The 15,090-nt window shown below is 46.4% G+C and overlaps 6 protein-coding genes across 6 annotated transcripts, besides 4 other annotated features; 5 read left to right on the forward strand and 1 right to left on the reverse strand.

Moving 5' to 3' along the window:
* Positions 1-500: 500 nt before the first annotated feature.
* Positions 501-1,343, reverse strand: TSTA_080840 (uncharacterized protein; the record flags this gene model as incomplete). Its single annotated transcript, XM_002477769.1, has 2 exons — positions 501-1,254; positions 1,315-1,343. 2 exons carry the CDS (start codon positions 1,341-1,343, stop codon positions 501-503), a joined length of 783 nt encoding a protein of 260 aa, XP_002477814.1.
* A 1,196-nt stretch (positions 1,344-2,539) lies between these two features.
* TSTA_080850 (aldo/keto reductase, putative) lies at positions 2,540-3,616 on the forward strand (the record flags this gene model as incomplete). The annotated part of the gene is made up of 3 exons (XM_002477770.1): positions 2,540-2,965; positions 3,015-3,190; positions 3,238-3,616. 3 exons carry the CDS (start codon positions 2,540-2,542, stop codon positions 3,614-3,616), a joined length of 981 nt encoding a protein of 326 aa, XP_002477815.1.
* A 992-nt stretch (positions 3,617-4,608) lies between these two features.
* Positions 4,609-6,192, forward strand: TSTA_080860 (uncharacterized protein; the record flags this gene model as incomplete). Its single annotated transcript, XM_002477771.1, has 4 exons — positions 4,609-4,692; positions 4,725-4,804; positions 4,906-5,590; positions 5,659-6,192. 4 exons carry the CDS (start codon positions 4,609-4,611, stop codon positions 6,190-6,192), a joined length of 1,383 nt encoding a protein of 460 aa, XP_002477816.1.
* A 1,274-nt stretch (positions 6,193-7,466) lies between these two features.
* Positions 7,467-8,064, forward strand: TSTA_080870 (uncharacterized protein; the record flags this gene model as incomplete). The annotated part of the gene is made up of 2 exons (XM_002477772.1): positions 7,467-7,739; positions 7,801-8,064. 2 exons carry the CDS (start codon positions 7,467-7,469, stop codon positions 8,062-8,064), a joined length of 537 nt encoding a protein of 178 aa, XP_002477817.1.
* Positions 8,065-8,368: 304 nt separating this feature from the next.
* Positions 8,369-8,390: a sequence feature (AT_rich).
* Positions 8,391-9,805: 1,415 nt separating this feature from the next.
* Positions 9,806-10,660: a mobile genetic element.
* Positions 9,839-11,050, forward strand: TSTA_080880 (norsolorinic acid reductase, putative; the record flags this gene model as incomplete). The annotated part of the gene is made up of 2 exons (XM_002477773.1): positions 9,839-10,022; positions 10,662-11,050. 2 exons carry the CDS (start codon positions 9,839-9,841, stop codon positions 11,048-11,050), a joined length of 573 nt encoding a protein of 190 aa, XP_002477818.1.
* Positions 11,051-12,159: 1,109 nt separating this feature from the next.
* Positions 12,160-12,186: a microsatellite.
* Positions 12,187-12,909: 723 nt separating this feature from the next.
* Positions 12,910-12,938: a microsatellite.
* A 732-nt stretch (positions 12,939-13,670) lies between these two features.
* TSTA_080890 (uncharacterized protein) lies at positions 13,671-14,165 on the forward strand (the record flags this gene model as incomplete). Its single annotated transcript, XM_002477774.1, has 2 exons — positions 13,671-13,797; positions 13,849-14,165. 2 exons carry the CDS (start codon positions 13,671-13,673, stop codon positions 14,163-14,165), a joined length of 444 nt encoding a protein of 147 aa, XP_002477819.1.
* Between the last annotated feature and the right edge of the window lie 925 nt (positions 14,166-15,090).

Genomic DNA, 15,090 nt, shown 5'->3' on the forward strand with positions numbered 1-15,090 from the left:
TGAGTTTGTGCTAGTACACAGCAAGTTCCGATACACTGCGGATTAGTCTTCACCCAACGTCCTGCGTACTGCGGGGTTCTTCCTTCTTACAACTGCCTCACGAGAGTCAGCCGCTCCCCTCCGCAAGTTGCTCGTCATCTCTCACGCAGTCAAGACTTGATTTTTTCCCACCCACCTCCCTATGTACATAGATTCATAGTGCCATTACAATACAGACAATTGCCTCCCCACAAGGGAGCGCGGACGGGGCCCTCTCTGACGTTGTGGTCATACGCTTTGCGCGTAAGACCTCAACGACAGGTGACCCGTTGCGGCCAAACTATATATACATTGCCTATCTTGACTGAGTGAGGTCACCAATAAAAGTGGTTTTGGTGGGGCGTGTCCAGCCTACTTTGTATGGCCAGGTGACTTATCAAGTACGTTAACACAGAGGGATCAGTTGGCCTCGGCGAATGATATCATTTCAGCTTCATTTTGGATTGTTCTAAGTGAACTATTCAGGCTATCTCCACCACGGTGCGTGCCACTTTAAGGGCCGTCTCCCCGACTCTGGCGCCGAGTCGGTATGCCGTTTCATTCACGGCCGAGACAATACCCTGTGTCAGCGTTGACTTACCGTCACCAATACACGCCGAGTCTGCGGCAACCGTAGCGGCGGCAATGCCTTCGGAATCTAGAATAGGAAGGCAGGCTACACCCGCACGATCAGCGCCGAACCCGGCATCATTGAAGAAAGCGAGGCGTGGCCTAAATGAACTCGTCATTCCGGCCGCGATTACACCGCCATGGCTACCGGTCGCCACGACCAAGCCTGAATCTTCTGGATTTCCGAGTAAGAGGGAGTCTATGCAGAGGACGCCGTGAATAAAGGTGCGTCCCTCGACCGGCGGCTGCACGTCTGCGTGAGGCCAAGGCGCGGTTTTCAAAAGCTCCGCTGCTTGTACGACGGTTTGACCGTTCTCTACACCACACATGGCCGCAATTCTGTTGACACGGCTGATGACCCCGCGTTGGAACATGTCTGCACCGTCGCCGACGCGGGCGCTGTCAGTCGCGACGGCCGCCATAGCCATGCGGTGTTGTTCCGCCCAAAGCAGGCCTCTGATCCCTGCTTCATCTCGACCGATGCCGCAATCATGATGAATAGCAGCCCGGGCGCCAGCTTTGGCCGAGATAAACGTCGCGTATATCGCGGCATTCGAACCGCCAACAACGACGGCGCCGTTAGCTTCTGGAGGAAGCTTTGACATGCTGTCAACCACCAGAACATGAACGTTACTGCCGCTGCTGTAGTTCTCAGAGAGCTCCGACTTATCCAAATCTTTAAGAGGGGAAGTCATTTGGTTGTGGGGAGGAGGTGGATAACACCGTGGGTTGACGTCGTGATGAGCTAGCTATCTTTGAATGACTTCGAGCAGAGCAATCGGGGCATGCATGAAACAAAATCAATGACTCAAGGCGGTCCTGAGAATAGCTGTACTTAAGTTGCTTATCCTCATTTGCAGAGGTAGCGAAGGCCGTAAGCCAAAGGCGCCAGCGGCATCGTTGCGATTCCAGAATCGACGAGTTGACCACGGTACTCCGGGGCCGGGAAGGAGGGCCATTTGTGATTATTCATACGGCTCTAATGTACGTTGATATGCACACCTGATCTTTTTGATTACATAGCCTCTCCGGAAGCATGACGCGACGCTTCCTCAATTTCTTGTGCGTAAATTGAACCAGCTAAATCAGCCCAAGTCTCTTAATACAGGCAACTTGGAAGCCATCGTCGCTGTCTAGGGATAACGCTGGTGTGAGACTGCGTGTGAGACTGATAGTCTTAGATCCACTACTACCACGGTGGACTTCGAACTGTTGGGGTCGACGTTGGTACGCCACATGTGCCTGGTCCTTAAGGACTCCAAGACACTGGCGGTCCCAGGCAGGATGAAGTCCTCCACAGTTGACGCACTTCGTCTGTCCTTGGAGCTGGGGCCAGCTGGCTTCGCCTTGTGGGTGCGCTGCTCCCGCGTAGTAGAAATCGAACGGCTTTGATAATTCGATCTTCTAACATACAGCAGCCGTCGGGCAAAAAAACAGCAACTCGATATGAAGAGATGTGCCTAGATTTCCCTGCCAAGTATTGTCGGATTTTGCGGACATGGAGTTCCGGGGCGCGCAGCTCGGATGAGGATTATGGAATAGAACCTGAGTTCCTCAGGTTACATCAAACTACTTTAGCAGCCGAGACAAAATACACTAAAGCAGGGATGCGTTTGTTAGGAAGTAAATCGGCTGGATAGTTACGCCGCGACCTTATGTGACTTGAATAGACTTCGTCCGAGACGGGAGTCATTCCGTCAGTCGAAGTTACTATCGATCACCATGGCCACTACGAAGCGGGAGTATATTAAGTCAGGAAATCCCATCCCCGGCGTTCACGCATGGAGTGCAAGTTACACCTCCGCCACTCTCTGTCCTCTTAATTTATGTTCACTGAATCAGCCCCGCCATCATATCATTCAGCATCCACAAAGAGCTGCAACTACAAACTATGGCAACTCCTCCGCGAGTTCAACTTGTTTTTGGTGCTGGAGGTATCGGGGAGGGTACCATAACCCACGCCTGGACCACTGGCGAGCAAACTTCCGAACTTCTCGACGTATTGAAGGAGCTAGAGATCACGGAATTGGACTCAGCGGCATCCTCTCCACCGGGAAGTCCACGGGTCAGTGAACGATTATTGGGTGAGAGCCGTGCAGCTGGGAAGGGATTTGTGATTGACACAAAAATCGAGCGGACAGCCATCAGCGGTGGGTTGTCCGAGGCTGCCATTGATTCGAGCTTGAAGAAAAGTTTGGAATTACTGGGTGTGAAGCAATGCAACATCCTGTATGCGCATTTCCCAGACCCAAACACTCCCGTCGAGGAGAGTGCTCGGGCTTTTGATAAGCATTACCGAGCTGGACTTTTCAGAGAGGTGCATCCCCAGCTCACCATTACCTTTTGTGCATCTAATAATTCTGTAGCTTGGCTTATGCAATCACTCCTACAAGCAAGTGAGAGAATGGTTGCAAGTTTGCAAGAGACATAATTATGTTAAACCCACCGTCTGGCAAGGTCATTACAACGCCATCAGGAGAGCGCCTGAAACAGAACTTTTCCCATTCTTGAAAGAGAATGTTATCCGAATACATGCTTACAGGTCCGCTGTACCCTTGATTGACTGATTGCAATGCTGATTTCTCGCAGCCCACTCGCAGGAGGTTTTCTAACAGGAAAGGTAAGTCTGGCTACTGAAGCAGGGACACTTTCTGGAGGTCGCTGGGAACCAGGTCGCTTTCCATTTTATATTAAAGCATTCGATAAACCGGCTATTCACACTGCTATGATTGCATTTTGTAAGAAATGTGATGCTGCAGGTGTAACGCCGACGGAAGTCAGTTTGAGATGGATTGTGCATCATTCAGCTTTAGGAGAGGGAGATGCGATCATTCTTGGGGCGTCGAGGCTCGATCAGTTGAGGAGTAATGTCGAGTTTTGTAAGAAGGGGCGTTTGAATAAGCAGCTGCTGGAGGCTTATGAGGAGCTTTGGAAGGGTGTTGAGAAGGATCCTCCAGAATGGTTTTGAACTCCGCATGATGCGAAGGACCTGGTGGAGCCCATATTCAAAGAGAGAAATGAGGTTCTCTAATATATTAGAATGCTTCTAGTTTTGAGTTTCAATCAAATGGAAATTGAAAACACAATTGAACTATCTATGTCCCTCGGAAGAAATCCCCTGGAGAAGTTCAATTCTGCAATATGGATCTACGGTTCTCTTGTCTGATGCCGTACACGCTCCCGGAGCTGTGAACATGCCTGGTGCTCAGCTGTAATAAGTTTCACTAGGCACCTAGGCTGCGGCGGTATAGTCATGAAATGGACCACAAGAGACACAGAACGGGTATATCACGTAGATTCTACACATCCTCAGGAGTGACGTATAAAGTTAGTGGGTCAGGCTTGGGCGGCCCCCTCCAGGTGTTAGATAACTAGGTGTCGACAGGACGATACCTCTGACCCTAATTAAGAAAGTGCACATCGCCAAAATGCCCCTTGATACCAATCAACTACAGTGGTCAAACCTGTATAGTTTCATGTTTGTGACTCGGATTCTTCGCTTTGCCTTAGCTGAAATTCCTGTTGTTATTTCCCTTACTTCTCTGAGACCGCATTGGAATATATAAAGACATAGAATCACCCTCAATTCTTAGCAAGAGAGAAGGGGGGAAGACATACAATTTTGCTTGTTAATTCTACTTTCAATACGAACACTTTCCACGTAGCAAAGCTAGGAATCATTGCCGAATCTGCCCCCACGGATTAGTAATAATCCAACACCAGGTGTCTCATTTGCTGACACGGCAAAGGCGGTGAGCTTGGGGCCTGAGCAATATTGTCGGAACTCCGGAATCTACATATAGGCCCCGGTAGAATCTCTAAGAGAGGTGACCACGGAACTCCGTGGCCAGGAGCAAGCGCCATGAAAACTCTATTCTGAGGCACTTTGCTCGTTCAATTTTCCCAACTTCACTAACATCAGGCCTCTACAGTTACATAAAACTCCAGATACATTTCTCTATGGCTGAGATTACGGACCAACCGTCAGCTTTCAAGTGTTCAATCTGTCGAAAATCTTTCGAGCAAGGTTGTATTCCAGTCCACGTACCGAGAACTAAGCTTACTGGATACGGTAGAATCGTCATGCAAACGCCACATCAGACGTTGTCGACGAAAGCAGCCCACACCACCACGACAGAAGTCCTGTTCCCATTGTGTAAGTGACAAGACACGCTGTGACTTACGACAACCTTCTTGCTCGCGATGCAGCGAGAAGAATTTAGGATGTATATATCCCTCCTCTATCTCTACGGATAGGTCGGCGGGTATCGCACCGGAGCATTGGGATACAATATCGTCAGATGTATTAGAGTCATGGACATATCAGCCAATTTTGGATGGAGGGCAAACGATAATAGACAATTCTCTTACGGCGTTCGGAGAAACATCATTAGTTTCATTAGGGGCTTCTTTCCCTCCCGCCACGTCCTCCTTCGGCATGTCAGAGATTTATGGCTCGTCGTACCAACTCCAGGCGCCATATTCTTTATCACCCCTTCCTCTCCCCTCAGAGACCATGACTCTTTCCGACCCATCTTCGCAGATGTTAATTTATTGTCCTTGGAGGCAAAGAGATTCTGGTATTCCCGTCGTCGCATCAAAACCCTTATCAGAACTAACTCTTGTAGGCGGTGAAGATAAGCTTTCGCCCATTCGTAGTAGATGGATCAACCCGTTATTCAAACCTCCGAATAGAACAGTCTCCGTGAACCAAGCCTCGGCCAGGTTCATGACGCAGGTTCTAAAGTGTTACCCAAAGATGATAGCTAGGGACGGCACTTTACCACCGATGATTCATCGGCTACAAACTACGTCTAGAACCATCCCTACGCCGCTTGTGGATTGCCTAGCTTGGACAAAGATGTGGGAACACAGAACAGGAAATCTGGACGCGATATTATTGAATGCTATGCAAGGCGAGGTTGAGAGGCTGTATAAGAATGTATGACACCCTGGAGTATCAGGTCCTATTCTGCTAATGATAAAGCGTAGCATCGCTCATATGAACAGGTCGACTTGTTGGCGGCGTTACAAGCAAGTTTGATCTACTCGATTATGATATGTCTCGACTCCAATACTACGGCGAAATATGGCACCCAACTCGTATTAGGCCAGCTTCAAGAGATGGCATATCGTCTACTGGCTATGACAGAATTTCCCAGGGCCGACATTTTTAGCAAGGTTCCTGACCGCGAGTTGTGGGCAATTGCTTCCGCAGCACAGCGAACAGTATTAGCGATATACGTCTTCGACTGTGTCGTCTGCTTTCTGAACCGCATACCAGTTTACTCCTGTGATGAACTCGACTTCATCCCAGCTCCGGTGTGCAGACGGTTATGGGAGGCTCGGGAATATGAAACATGGAGGGAAGAGTATGGAAATTGGTTCAAGGCGTGGAAGGGCAGGGAAGTACTAATGGGTGAATTACTGATACAACATACGGAGTCATACGCCTCTAAGCGGGTGGAAGAGTGGCTTAGTGAGGCTGATGAATTTGGGATGTTAATATTCACGGGGTCACTGCTATCTGTAAACAGTAATTAGGCCTACTGCGCAGTTCAACGCAAGAAAGAGCTCTAGGTCTCTAGGTATAGAAACGAATCCCGCATGTTCAAGTAATATAGTGGGTTGAGATACAGGCTGTCTCTGTTTTAAGCCACCGCTCTTACTGGCACTCTTGCCTCAACCGTCCTTATTCTGCGTCTTCCGAAGTCCGTACCACTACCCCTTTGCATATGGGCACAATAGAACCTCTACATAAGAGAATAAATGGCTATATTATCTATGATTGCGGGGTCCCGATAGTATTCTTATATAACAGTTCTACTGTAGTACAATTACCGATATCAGGAGCTAAACATTTCGTACGGCACAGGTTAAAGACACTGGGACATATTCCTCTCAAGAGTGTATCTGAAAGTGTTACGGCTTTGATAAATCGACGAACGTAATCCTTCATACCGTATAAATTTGCAAGTCTAATTCTTTGCAGAGGACCGAGCAGTATTCAATCGAGCTGGCTTTGTTGGTGCAGAAAAGAGACAAGGAATGAAGTCACAGAACTGGAGGAAAAGAAACATTAATCTCGCCGAATTCGAAATTTGTTATCACGTTTGGCAGCATAGACCTTACTCTCAAATAGCAGATATACATCATATCTGTACTCGCGTGAAGTGCTCCAAAGAGCTGGTACTCAACAGCCATCGTGGTTTCCAAAACATATTCTTCTTCGACGCTCTCTAATGTCATTATACGAATCGAGTACAGGGGTGAGCTACTAATTTCGGCTACAGCGCTGAAGCTGGGCATTTCCGAGTGCCAAGCAGAGCAAGGATAACTGAGATTTCAATAAGAAGGTATCCGGAGTTCCGTGTAACGCTACCGAGCTTGCCAGTAGCAGTATCAATAAAGAGTTTCTTCAACGGGTGGTCGAGCGGAGAAAGGCGTTTCGTAGAATATGGAGTTCCGAGTTCCCGTAAACGGAGGTCACGGCGGCGAATGCCTTGATGAAAAGTTGACTTCGGAAGGAATACTGACATGAATCTCAAGTTTATGGGACCCAAGCTACCGGTCTTTGTGCATGAAAACTGCTATCAAGCAATGGCGCTTATTCAGAGCCGTGGAGACCTGACGGGGGCCTTACCAATTCGCGCTGGGTCAGGGAATAAGGATATCCGGCTCTGTCAGTGTGACAACTATTTAAGGGCAGCGTACACCCCATATTATCTTTCTGAGTAGGTATTCAGCGGCCAATTCACAATTCTTCTCCTACAGTCTCATCCCCTTTAAGATATCACGGTTTCAGTATTCGAATCGAGATGGCGAATCAAAGTATTATCCCTGAAATCTCTCACTTCATCACGTCGTACGATCCGCAGGGTAAATCAACATTCCTCGCTGCGCCAAACCCGCCACTTGTGCAGCAGAGTAATGATTTTCTGCGTGTGGATTACATTTACTCTACTGTCGCTTCTCCAAACGGGCCTGTCCTTACGGACATGGACGATTACAGGAAGAATGAAGATGTTCGCAGAGAACATCCATACGTCATGTTTCCCCTTGCGGGTGGAAGTGCTGCTATGGTCGCGAGTGTAAGATTCCAGAGCTTTTCTACCTTCCTTATCAAGAACTCTTTAATAACAATGATTGAAGTTTGCACCGAATCCTGATGGAAAGGATGGATTTATGCATCGGTCGCAGACCCTTGATTACGTGTTCATTATAGATGGGGAGCTGGAGTTGACTTTGGACAGTGGGGAAAAAAGGATTATGAAGCCGGGTGACGTGTGTGTGCAGCGTGCATCTCAGCACTCTTGGAAAAATTTGAGCAAGACGGAGTTCGCGAGGTTTGGGGCCGTTACTTTAGGGATTGAAGGTGCGAAATTGAATGAAATGATCTTTCCCGAAGCAGTATAAGCTTCTAATAGGACATCGGTCTATGGCCCCATTGATGGATGCTAAAAGTTCAAAGTCGTGATAGTTGGGAAATACAAACGCTCTGTATCATGTCGATTCACTTCGTAGAGTTTTTGGAGGAATACTACATTACATAGGTATCTTGGATCTTGAGTGAGGTTGACGGTGCTTACCTCCACGCTTGCACGCTCACTTCCCATGCCTTCTCCCTCTCCAGCCCAGCTGTATTGCGCGTACGCCTAACAAAACAACAAATATAGGTGTCCATAATCAACAGCTATTACTCAACAAATACGTGTTTTTCTATATTTTTATAAATATTATTACATTTGCCGCTTGATTTATTACAGTTTGATACGCGTTTTTAGTGGTTTTCGGCCGTTGATATACTTAAATTCCTTTTGAAAGATCTGACTTTTTTTCGCTAACAAACTTCAGAAAATTCCTGCTTCATGAAACCAGGCTCAATTTCTATATAGAAGGACGAATCAAGTTGACTACTTGCAAGCTTTCACCAATTCAAAATTACCCCGAGAACACCAGTTGTGAGTGATAAAATACACTCCTGAACATGGGCCGCCGGCGATATTGACACCCGCGAGGAATATCACAACAATCCTGCTCGCCTGGTCAATTAACACTGCACCAAGTACTCAATCAATGTGGACGACCGCTCCAGCAGGCATCTCCTGTGATTCTGGAATCCCCGAAGTCAGGGATAAACCCAGAGCGAGTGGCCAAGGTACAGAAAGCGCAGCAGCTGATCCGGCATGCAGCTAGCAAGGCATCTAATGTACAGAAAAAGGCACTCTCCGATGCTCTAAAAATGCTTTATCCATATGCTGCTCGATCCGGTCAGCTGGATGCACTTTTCTAGCTTATGTTCAACCGTGGTGATCTGATTCTGATTGCAAAAACGTCCTTTAGTAAGAGTATGATTCCACAGGCATTATCAATTCTCATGAATCGAACCATGACTATTGTTATTCTTCTACTAATTCAGATTGGTATCGATCAATCCGAAGCCATAACACATCTAGGTGGCCATCCTCTATTTATAGAGAAAGACACCAACAAGACCTGCTTATTAATGGACATCAAGAAAGAGGAATATACACATCTCTTACTGAGCCCTGAGTTGGCTGCGAACGAATAAATGCAATATATTTTTGAAGAACCTGAAATCAATTAACATGTTAATGCTGTTGTTATTGATGAGGCGCATCTTGTATTGAGTCTGGCTCGAGACTCCAATAACAATGAGGTTATTCACGAAAGGAGGACGATTCAGTTACTGATCTACAGTTCCAAAAAGCCTCCCTATTCGCGAATCGATACCATTCTTACCAACTTCTTCCCAGAAGAATACGGCGAGGGTTTCTATGGAATGGAGATAGGCGACGTCTCATGCCGGCCGACCTTTCTCCAAAAAATGGACCTTGACGCTGTGGACGGAAGATCCAATCCTGTGCTGCGAACCAATCATCCGAACCTGCTAAACCTCTTGGATATCTCAGTCTGTGGAGATAAATTATTTCTACATTATGAGAGGCCAGGAATATCTTTGACCAAGCTCCAAAAAGCCAAGATGTTGGATCGAATCGCAGTGGCGACAATCTGCAAAAAAGTATTTCAAATACAATTCATCTCTGAAACGACGACTAATGCTGCATAGTTGTTACACGGACTGATCTATATTCATGAGGCTCTCAATGTCAGTCATGGCCACTTGCATTGTGATGGGATCTCCCCACGGACGGCAAGACAATTGTTCATGGCAACAGTTGCACCAGTGGCAGATTATGCCTCTAATGTCTGGATGCATGCCTGTAAAGCAAAAGGAACACAGTATTTGAACAGAATGCAGAAACAAGGAGCTATTGCAGTTACAGGAGCCTTTCGGACAGTCGCAACCGCAGTAGCTGAAGCAGAAGCGGGCATCCAACCTTTCCATAACTGTCATTTAGAGAAGGCTACGAAGCTATGGATCGATATCCAGACTCTTCCCAAAGCAAACCCACTGCTCAAATTAAGGACTATCATGATCCGAATATTCAAATCCCCGCTACAGAAGATATCTCGAGCCCTAGAAGCAACAGCAACAACAATTGAGCAGATAGAAACTATCTAAGCATTCACAACATCACTATAGACAGCACAGATCCAAACAATATGTAGAAAAGATAAGGTAAAAGCTAGTGAAATCGCTAGCAAGGCAGTAGGCGTCCTAATTTCTACAAGCATATCTGCCAGATCAGGTATCGTAAGTATGAGAGGCTGTATAAGAGACACCCAAGCAGACAATAGCGGAAATAACCTATCTAGCTACTCTACCACGCTAGGCAAAAGGACAGAACTAAAGCTATACATAGCTTAGCTGGAAGCAATGGCAGCTGCGTTGAAACGTATCCCATCTGAGACACATCAGAGGTGGATATCCATACTTAGTAGCAATAGATTGGCACTAGCAGCAATCAGTCAACCTGGTCAACAATCTGGGCAAAAGATCATCCAATAGATATACAACCTAGTCTAGATATCGCAAATGCAAGGAAACACGGTCAATGCAATATAGGTCCCAGCACATATAGATATAGACTGGAAGCAAAAGCAAAAGTGGAAGTACGGAGATCAACAAGCAGAGAATGTTAATCAGAAAAGCAACTGTTTCAAGCTAAAGCAACTGCCATCAGACTTGCTATCGATGCAACACGCGGAGCATAATGTTGAACGAGATATTCTACCAATGTACAATGACGAAGGCATGGCTTTTATGCCTTATGGAGTTCTGGGATCCGGATACTTTCGCACATCGGCTCAGCGAGCAGCCGAGAAGCAGGATCCAGAAACCAAACGAGAGGGCCGCAATATTGCTTTTATTGACAAACCTCGAAAGGCCATTATGGCCGATACTCTGGAAGACATAGCTAAAGCTAGGGATACAAATCTCACAAGCATTGCATTGGCCTGGGCCAGGTCCAAATAGCCTTGGGTTTTTCCAGTAATCGGAGGCGGAAAACTCGAGCATTTGAAAGCAAGTATTGATGCGCTAGGTATAGTATTCACTCCGGAGGAGATAGCAAAGATAGAGAGTGCCCTGCCTTTTGATCTCGGCTACCCTCAGACGATTCTTGGTGGGCCAGGTGGTGCAACAAAGCCCGCTGATGTCTGGTTGACTAAGCGATTCGGACACTTCGACTGGGTGTCGGCGCTACAGGTAAGTAGTTTCCTTCAACATTTGTTCTCTAATGTTTTTACCATATCCTGATTCGTTCTCAAGGCACCGAAGCCATCGGAAGTAATGTCACTTTCAACCATGCAAGTTCTGGAATCAGAATTGAATGACAGGTCAAGGCGGATTTAGCACCTTTCATATTGTGTTGATCTGCCTAGGTACATATGTTATCGACACGTACATGGTATACTGGACCACTTCCAAGATTTTATACATGTTTCTATGTTTTTTTTAGTTAGGAATCTAAGTATTCTATATGTTTGAACCTTCCTATATTGTGTCCCGATATGTGAAGCCTCTTTCATGAATTGCTGGTAATTTGCAAGAAGTCGTCAAAATCTATTGACACGCGAAGGGGATATGGCAGAGCAACTAGAATATATTTCTCGCATCTTCGCGTTATGTCTTGTTCCTAGATGTACCTTAGGGTTTCCTGTTCTTCCTCACCACCAAAAATGGCTTTATCTGGAATTTTTGCTCTAGATGGGAGATCCTGTACATGGATCGAAAAGCAAAACTGGAGAATCAAATTGTGTAAAGACAGGTTATGCTCAAGAGATCCTTCGCGCAAGAGACATCTTTTCCATGAGGCACACAACAATGAGACTAGAATCCAGTTGCATAGGAGTAGTTTCGCATACGAGGAATACCATGTAGGTGTAATATAACGCAAGCAAGATATTTCTCAAAAGATGTCTAGTGCAGGATATCCATGGCTCAAGAGCTGTCTCCGTCAAAATTTACTTGCACAAGCACCCACGCAAGAGAAGACCCATTTTAGGCTGAATTATGCAATTAGATTCACACTTAAAGTTATAGAGGTCGCTTTTTGTACTCAGTCATTTCAATTGAAGCGGTATGTAGTAGTAGTAGTAGTAGTAGTAGTAAATTCATTACGCCCGGAGGCACCAAGCCTAAAGGGCTCCAATACGCTATTTGTCCTGCATTACGTACAATGTGGTCATGGTCTCATGTCGAGAGGAAAAACTGTATCAGCTGCAAAAATCCCTCTAGCCCATACGTTATGTCTTGAACGTTTCCTTTTTGTCGTTGTAGTCATGTTCTCCAAATGCAATAACCCATCCCTCTTAGACACCGGACTCCCCGTGTGTCCATTCTCCGTGTAGTTTCGTGGACCTCTTCCCTTAGTAGCGATTTACCAAGAATACTTCTCACATTAGCGCCCGAAGTAGCTGAATGCCTCCCTGGTGACAACTCCAGATAGCAGACGAAGGACTGACGAATCGAAATGTGGCCGAACCGGTAGGGCAGGTGAGTTATCGTGAGCAGAATTCGGTGAGTGTCGATTGGTGGCAGGTAGGTAAACGATGAGAAAGCTCGTCGACGTGATTGTTATTGCAGACGTGTCCTTTCAAAGCTCTCCTGGCCGGTCGCTCCAACGATGAGAGATTTTCCACCGGCATTTCGACTTGGAAAGTTCTCAGCTTCGGCTAGATCATGCAATCCAGCTTACTGACGTCCCTCACCACGAGAAGGCGACTTTCCACGAAGGACTGGGGCATTTAGGAGGATGGGTCGGAAACACACGAATTGCATGTATCTAGCGCACTAGTGCCCTAACTTAGGGTTAACCCCTCCGGGTGTAATAAATCATCATCATCATCATCATCATCATCATGACTTGCCCAGACTCCAACTTTGGATAGCTCCTTTTATCCGACATCCGTCCAAAGCGGCTTTCTTTCGAAGTATATTCTGAATGTTGACGTATTCCTGGTGATAGATATCTCAGCAGGAATAGCAGCACGTAGTGCCTATCTCGTGAACTCACGCAATCAGTCGCCCGTTTAAGCTGATTTGAATAATGTTGAAGGACAGATATTAGAGTGCAGGACAGTACAGAACTCTAGTTGATATGACATCAGAGGTCAGCTCTAAAATGATCGATGGTTCCAAATAATTATGACTCGTAATGCTAATTTATCTTGAGCAAAGGCCATCTGAAAACGAGGCAAGATGGTAAACAGGTTTTAAATGGGCGCCAAGGAGGGCTCAGCGGCTACCAAAGACGACCAATAAAAAGTGCAAATTGTCATTGTTCCTTTGTAGGCAGTTGATCTTGGAAATGTGTTGTTGAGGTGGTTGAAAATAGTGGATGAACTTGATGTTGTTTCTGTACGAGTCTACCATCCTGTCATTAGTGTTTCATGTAACTGCTTAGTCTACATAGTAAACTGGAGTAAACTGGAGCTGGCAGTCGCTGAGAGGGAAGCTGCCCCCACCTGCAAAGCTGAAAGTCTCGCCAGCTTTCTCTCCCCAACAAACAGTACTTTTCTTCGATACCAACTCTTGACGACAGCCTTCGAAATAGCTGTTGTCAGATCATACTTTTATGCATCAAGACGAGATTATGAGGTGGCGCGATGCCATCTCCATCACACAACAAGTGAAGATAAAGAAAGGCACAACTGGCTACACTGAAGCTCTGGACCTTAATCCACTCTGCGAGCCGCCCGTGAAACGCCCTCCTAAGCCAAGTGAGTGTCTAGTAATCTACCCGAGTGAAATAAATGGCAAACATTTAATAGTTGCATGTTTTTACATTCGATTTCCCGATGAGGAAAAGGGCGATTACTACCGAGCTCTCTATCTAAGCGAAAGGACAGTTAGCAATCTTACTGTCAAGATAGCAGAGAAATGCAAAGTCAATCCAGGTTGCATTGTTCGCATAGTACGCGTTAGTCTTAGCGGAGTCGAGACTGCCGTGGATGATGATATAGTTCAGCAAGTGCCTGAAGGACAGGACATGGTGGCTAAAGTCACCGAGGTATCCAGATTGCAGACTTCTACAACGAGCATTAGCACTCCGCCAATGGCAACAGTGGAAATTCGTTTGACTTACTGAGATACCAGCACAATAATCTCTGAACACGAGTATCGCCACATTTCTTTAGGAACTCCATGGACCGGTCGATAATTACTTTTCCTCATTCGGACGCTTCTTTTCACTATGGGTCACTTTTCTACTGATCTCCATCCCTACGACTTCACAGCGGATGAGCGACATTTCCCTCCGTCTGTTTAACGTTAGGACTACCGCCGAATTCTCACAGACGCAATTTTCATCATTATTTGCAAGCGAGCAAATAGAACTTACTCGGACACCTCAGTAGACGGGCCATTCTGCAGTACCGACTTGATTCTTGCCTAGGGAGGATGGATTGATTGTGGGCTTGAATGCCAAAGGCGGTTGGGGAGAAACAGTCACAGAGCTCCGAAATCTAAAAAGGAGACCGGCTGCTGTAGGATATCTACACAGCAGTAACAACACCTGGTCAACAAAACGAAGCAGGAACAACAGAGGTTTTGACAACCGCGAATAGCCACAGTTTCGTCATGATCTAGGCGTGGCATCATAAATTAGACACGATAATCATGGCAATACTACTATATCACGTTCTACCGCCAGACAAGATCTCAGGACTAAGTTAAGTGCTGCTGTCCCATGACTGCTGTCTAAAGCGTTAATGCAAGACATTCCAGTTTCTTAGAAGGAGCCTTCCCACCAATACCATATAGGTCTGCTCCTTCACGGATGATTGTAATTAACCCTAACCCTAAATCACAAGAACCTAGATCTTTCCCGGTTGGGGCAAGAGGCAGCACCATGTGGCGGGTTACCTTTTGTGGTATTCACATGGCAACTTAACAGCCGACAATCGTAAGTAATTCCATGCACGATATAACTCTACTATGTACTGTTAACTCTACTGCCCTCTATCCACAGTCCACAGTCGCCAGCTTAGCTCGACGCTATCTAATGACATTGT

Source organism: Talaromyces stipitatus, genomic scaffold (genome assembly GCF_000003125.1).
Source record: "Talaromyces stipitatus ATCC 10500 scf_1105507295527 genomic scaffold, whole genome shotgun sequence".
NCBI lineage: Eukaryota > Fungi > Ascomycota > Eurotiomycetes > Eurotiales > Trichocomaceae > Talaromyces > Talaromyces stipitatus.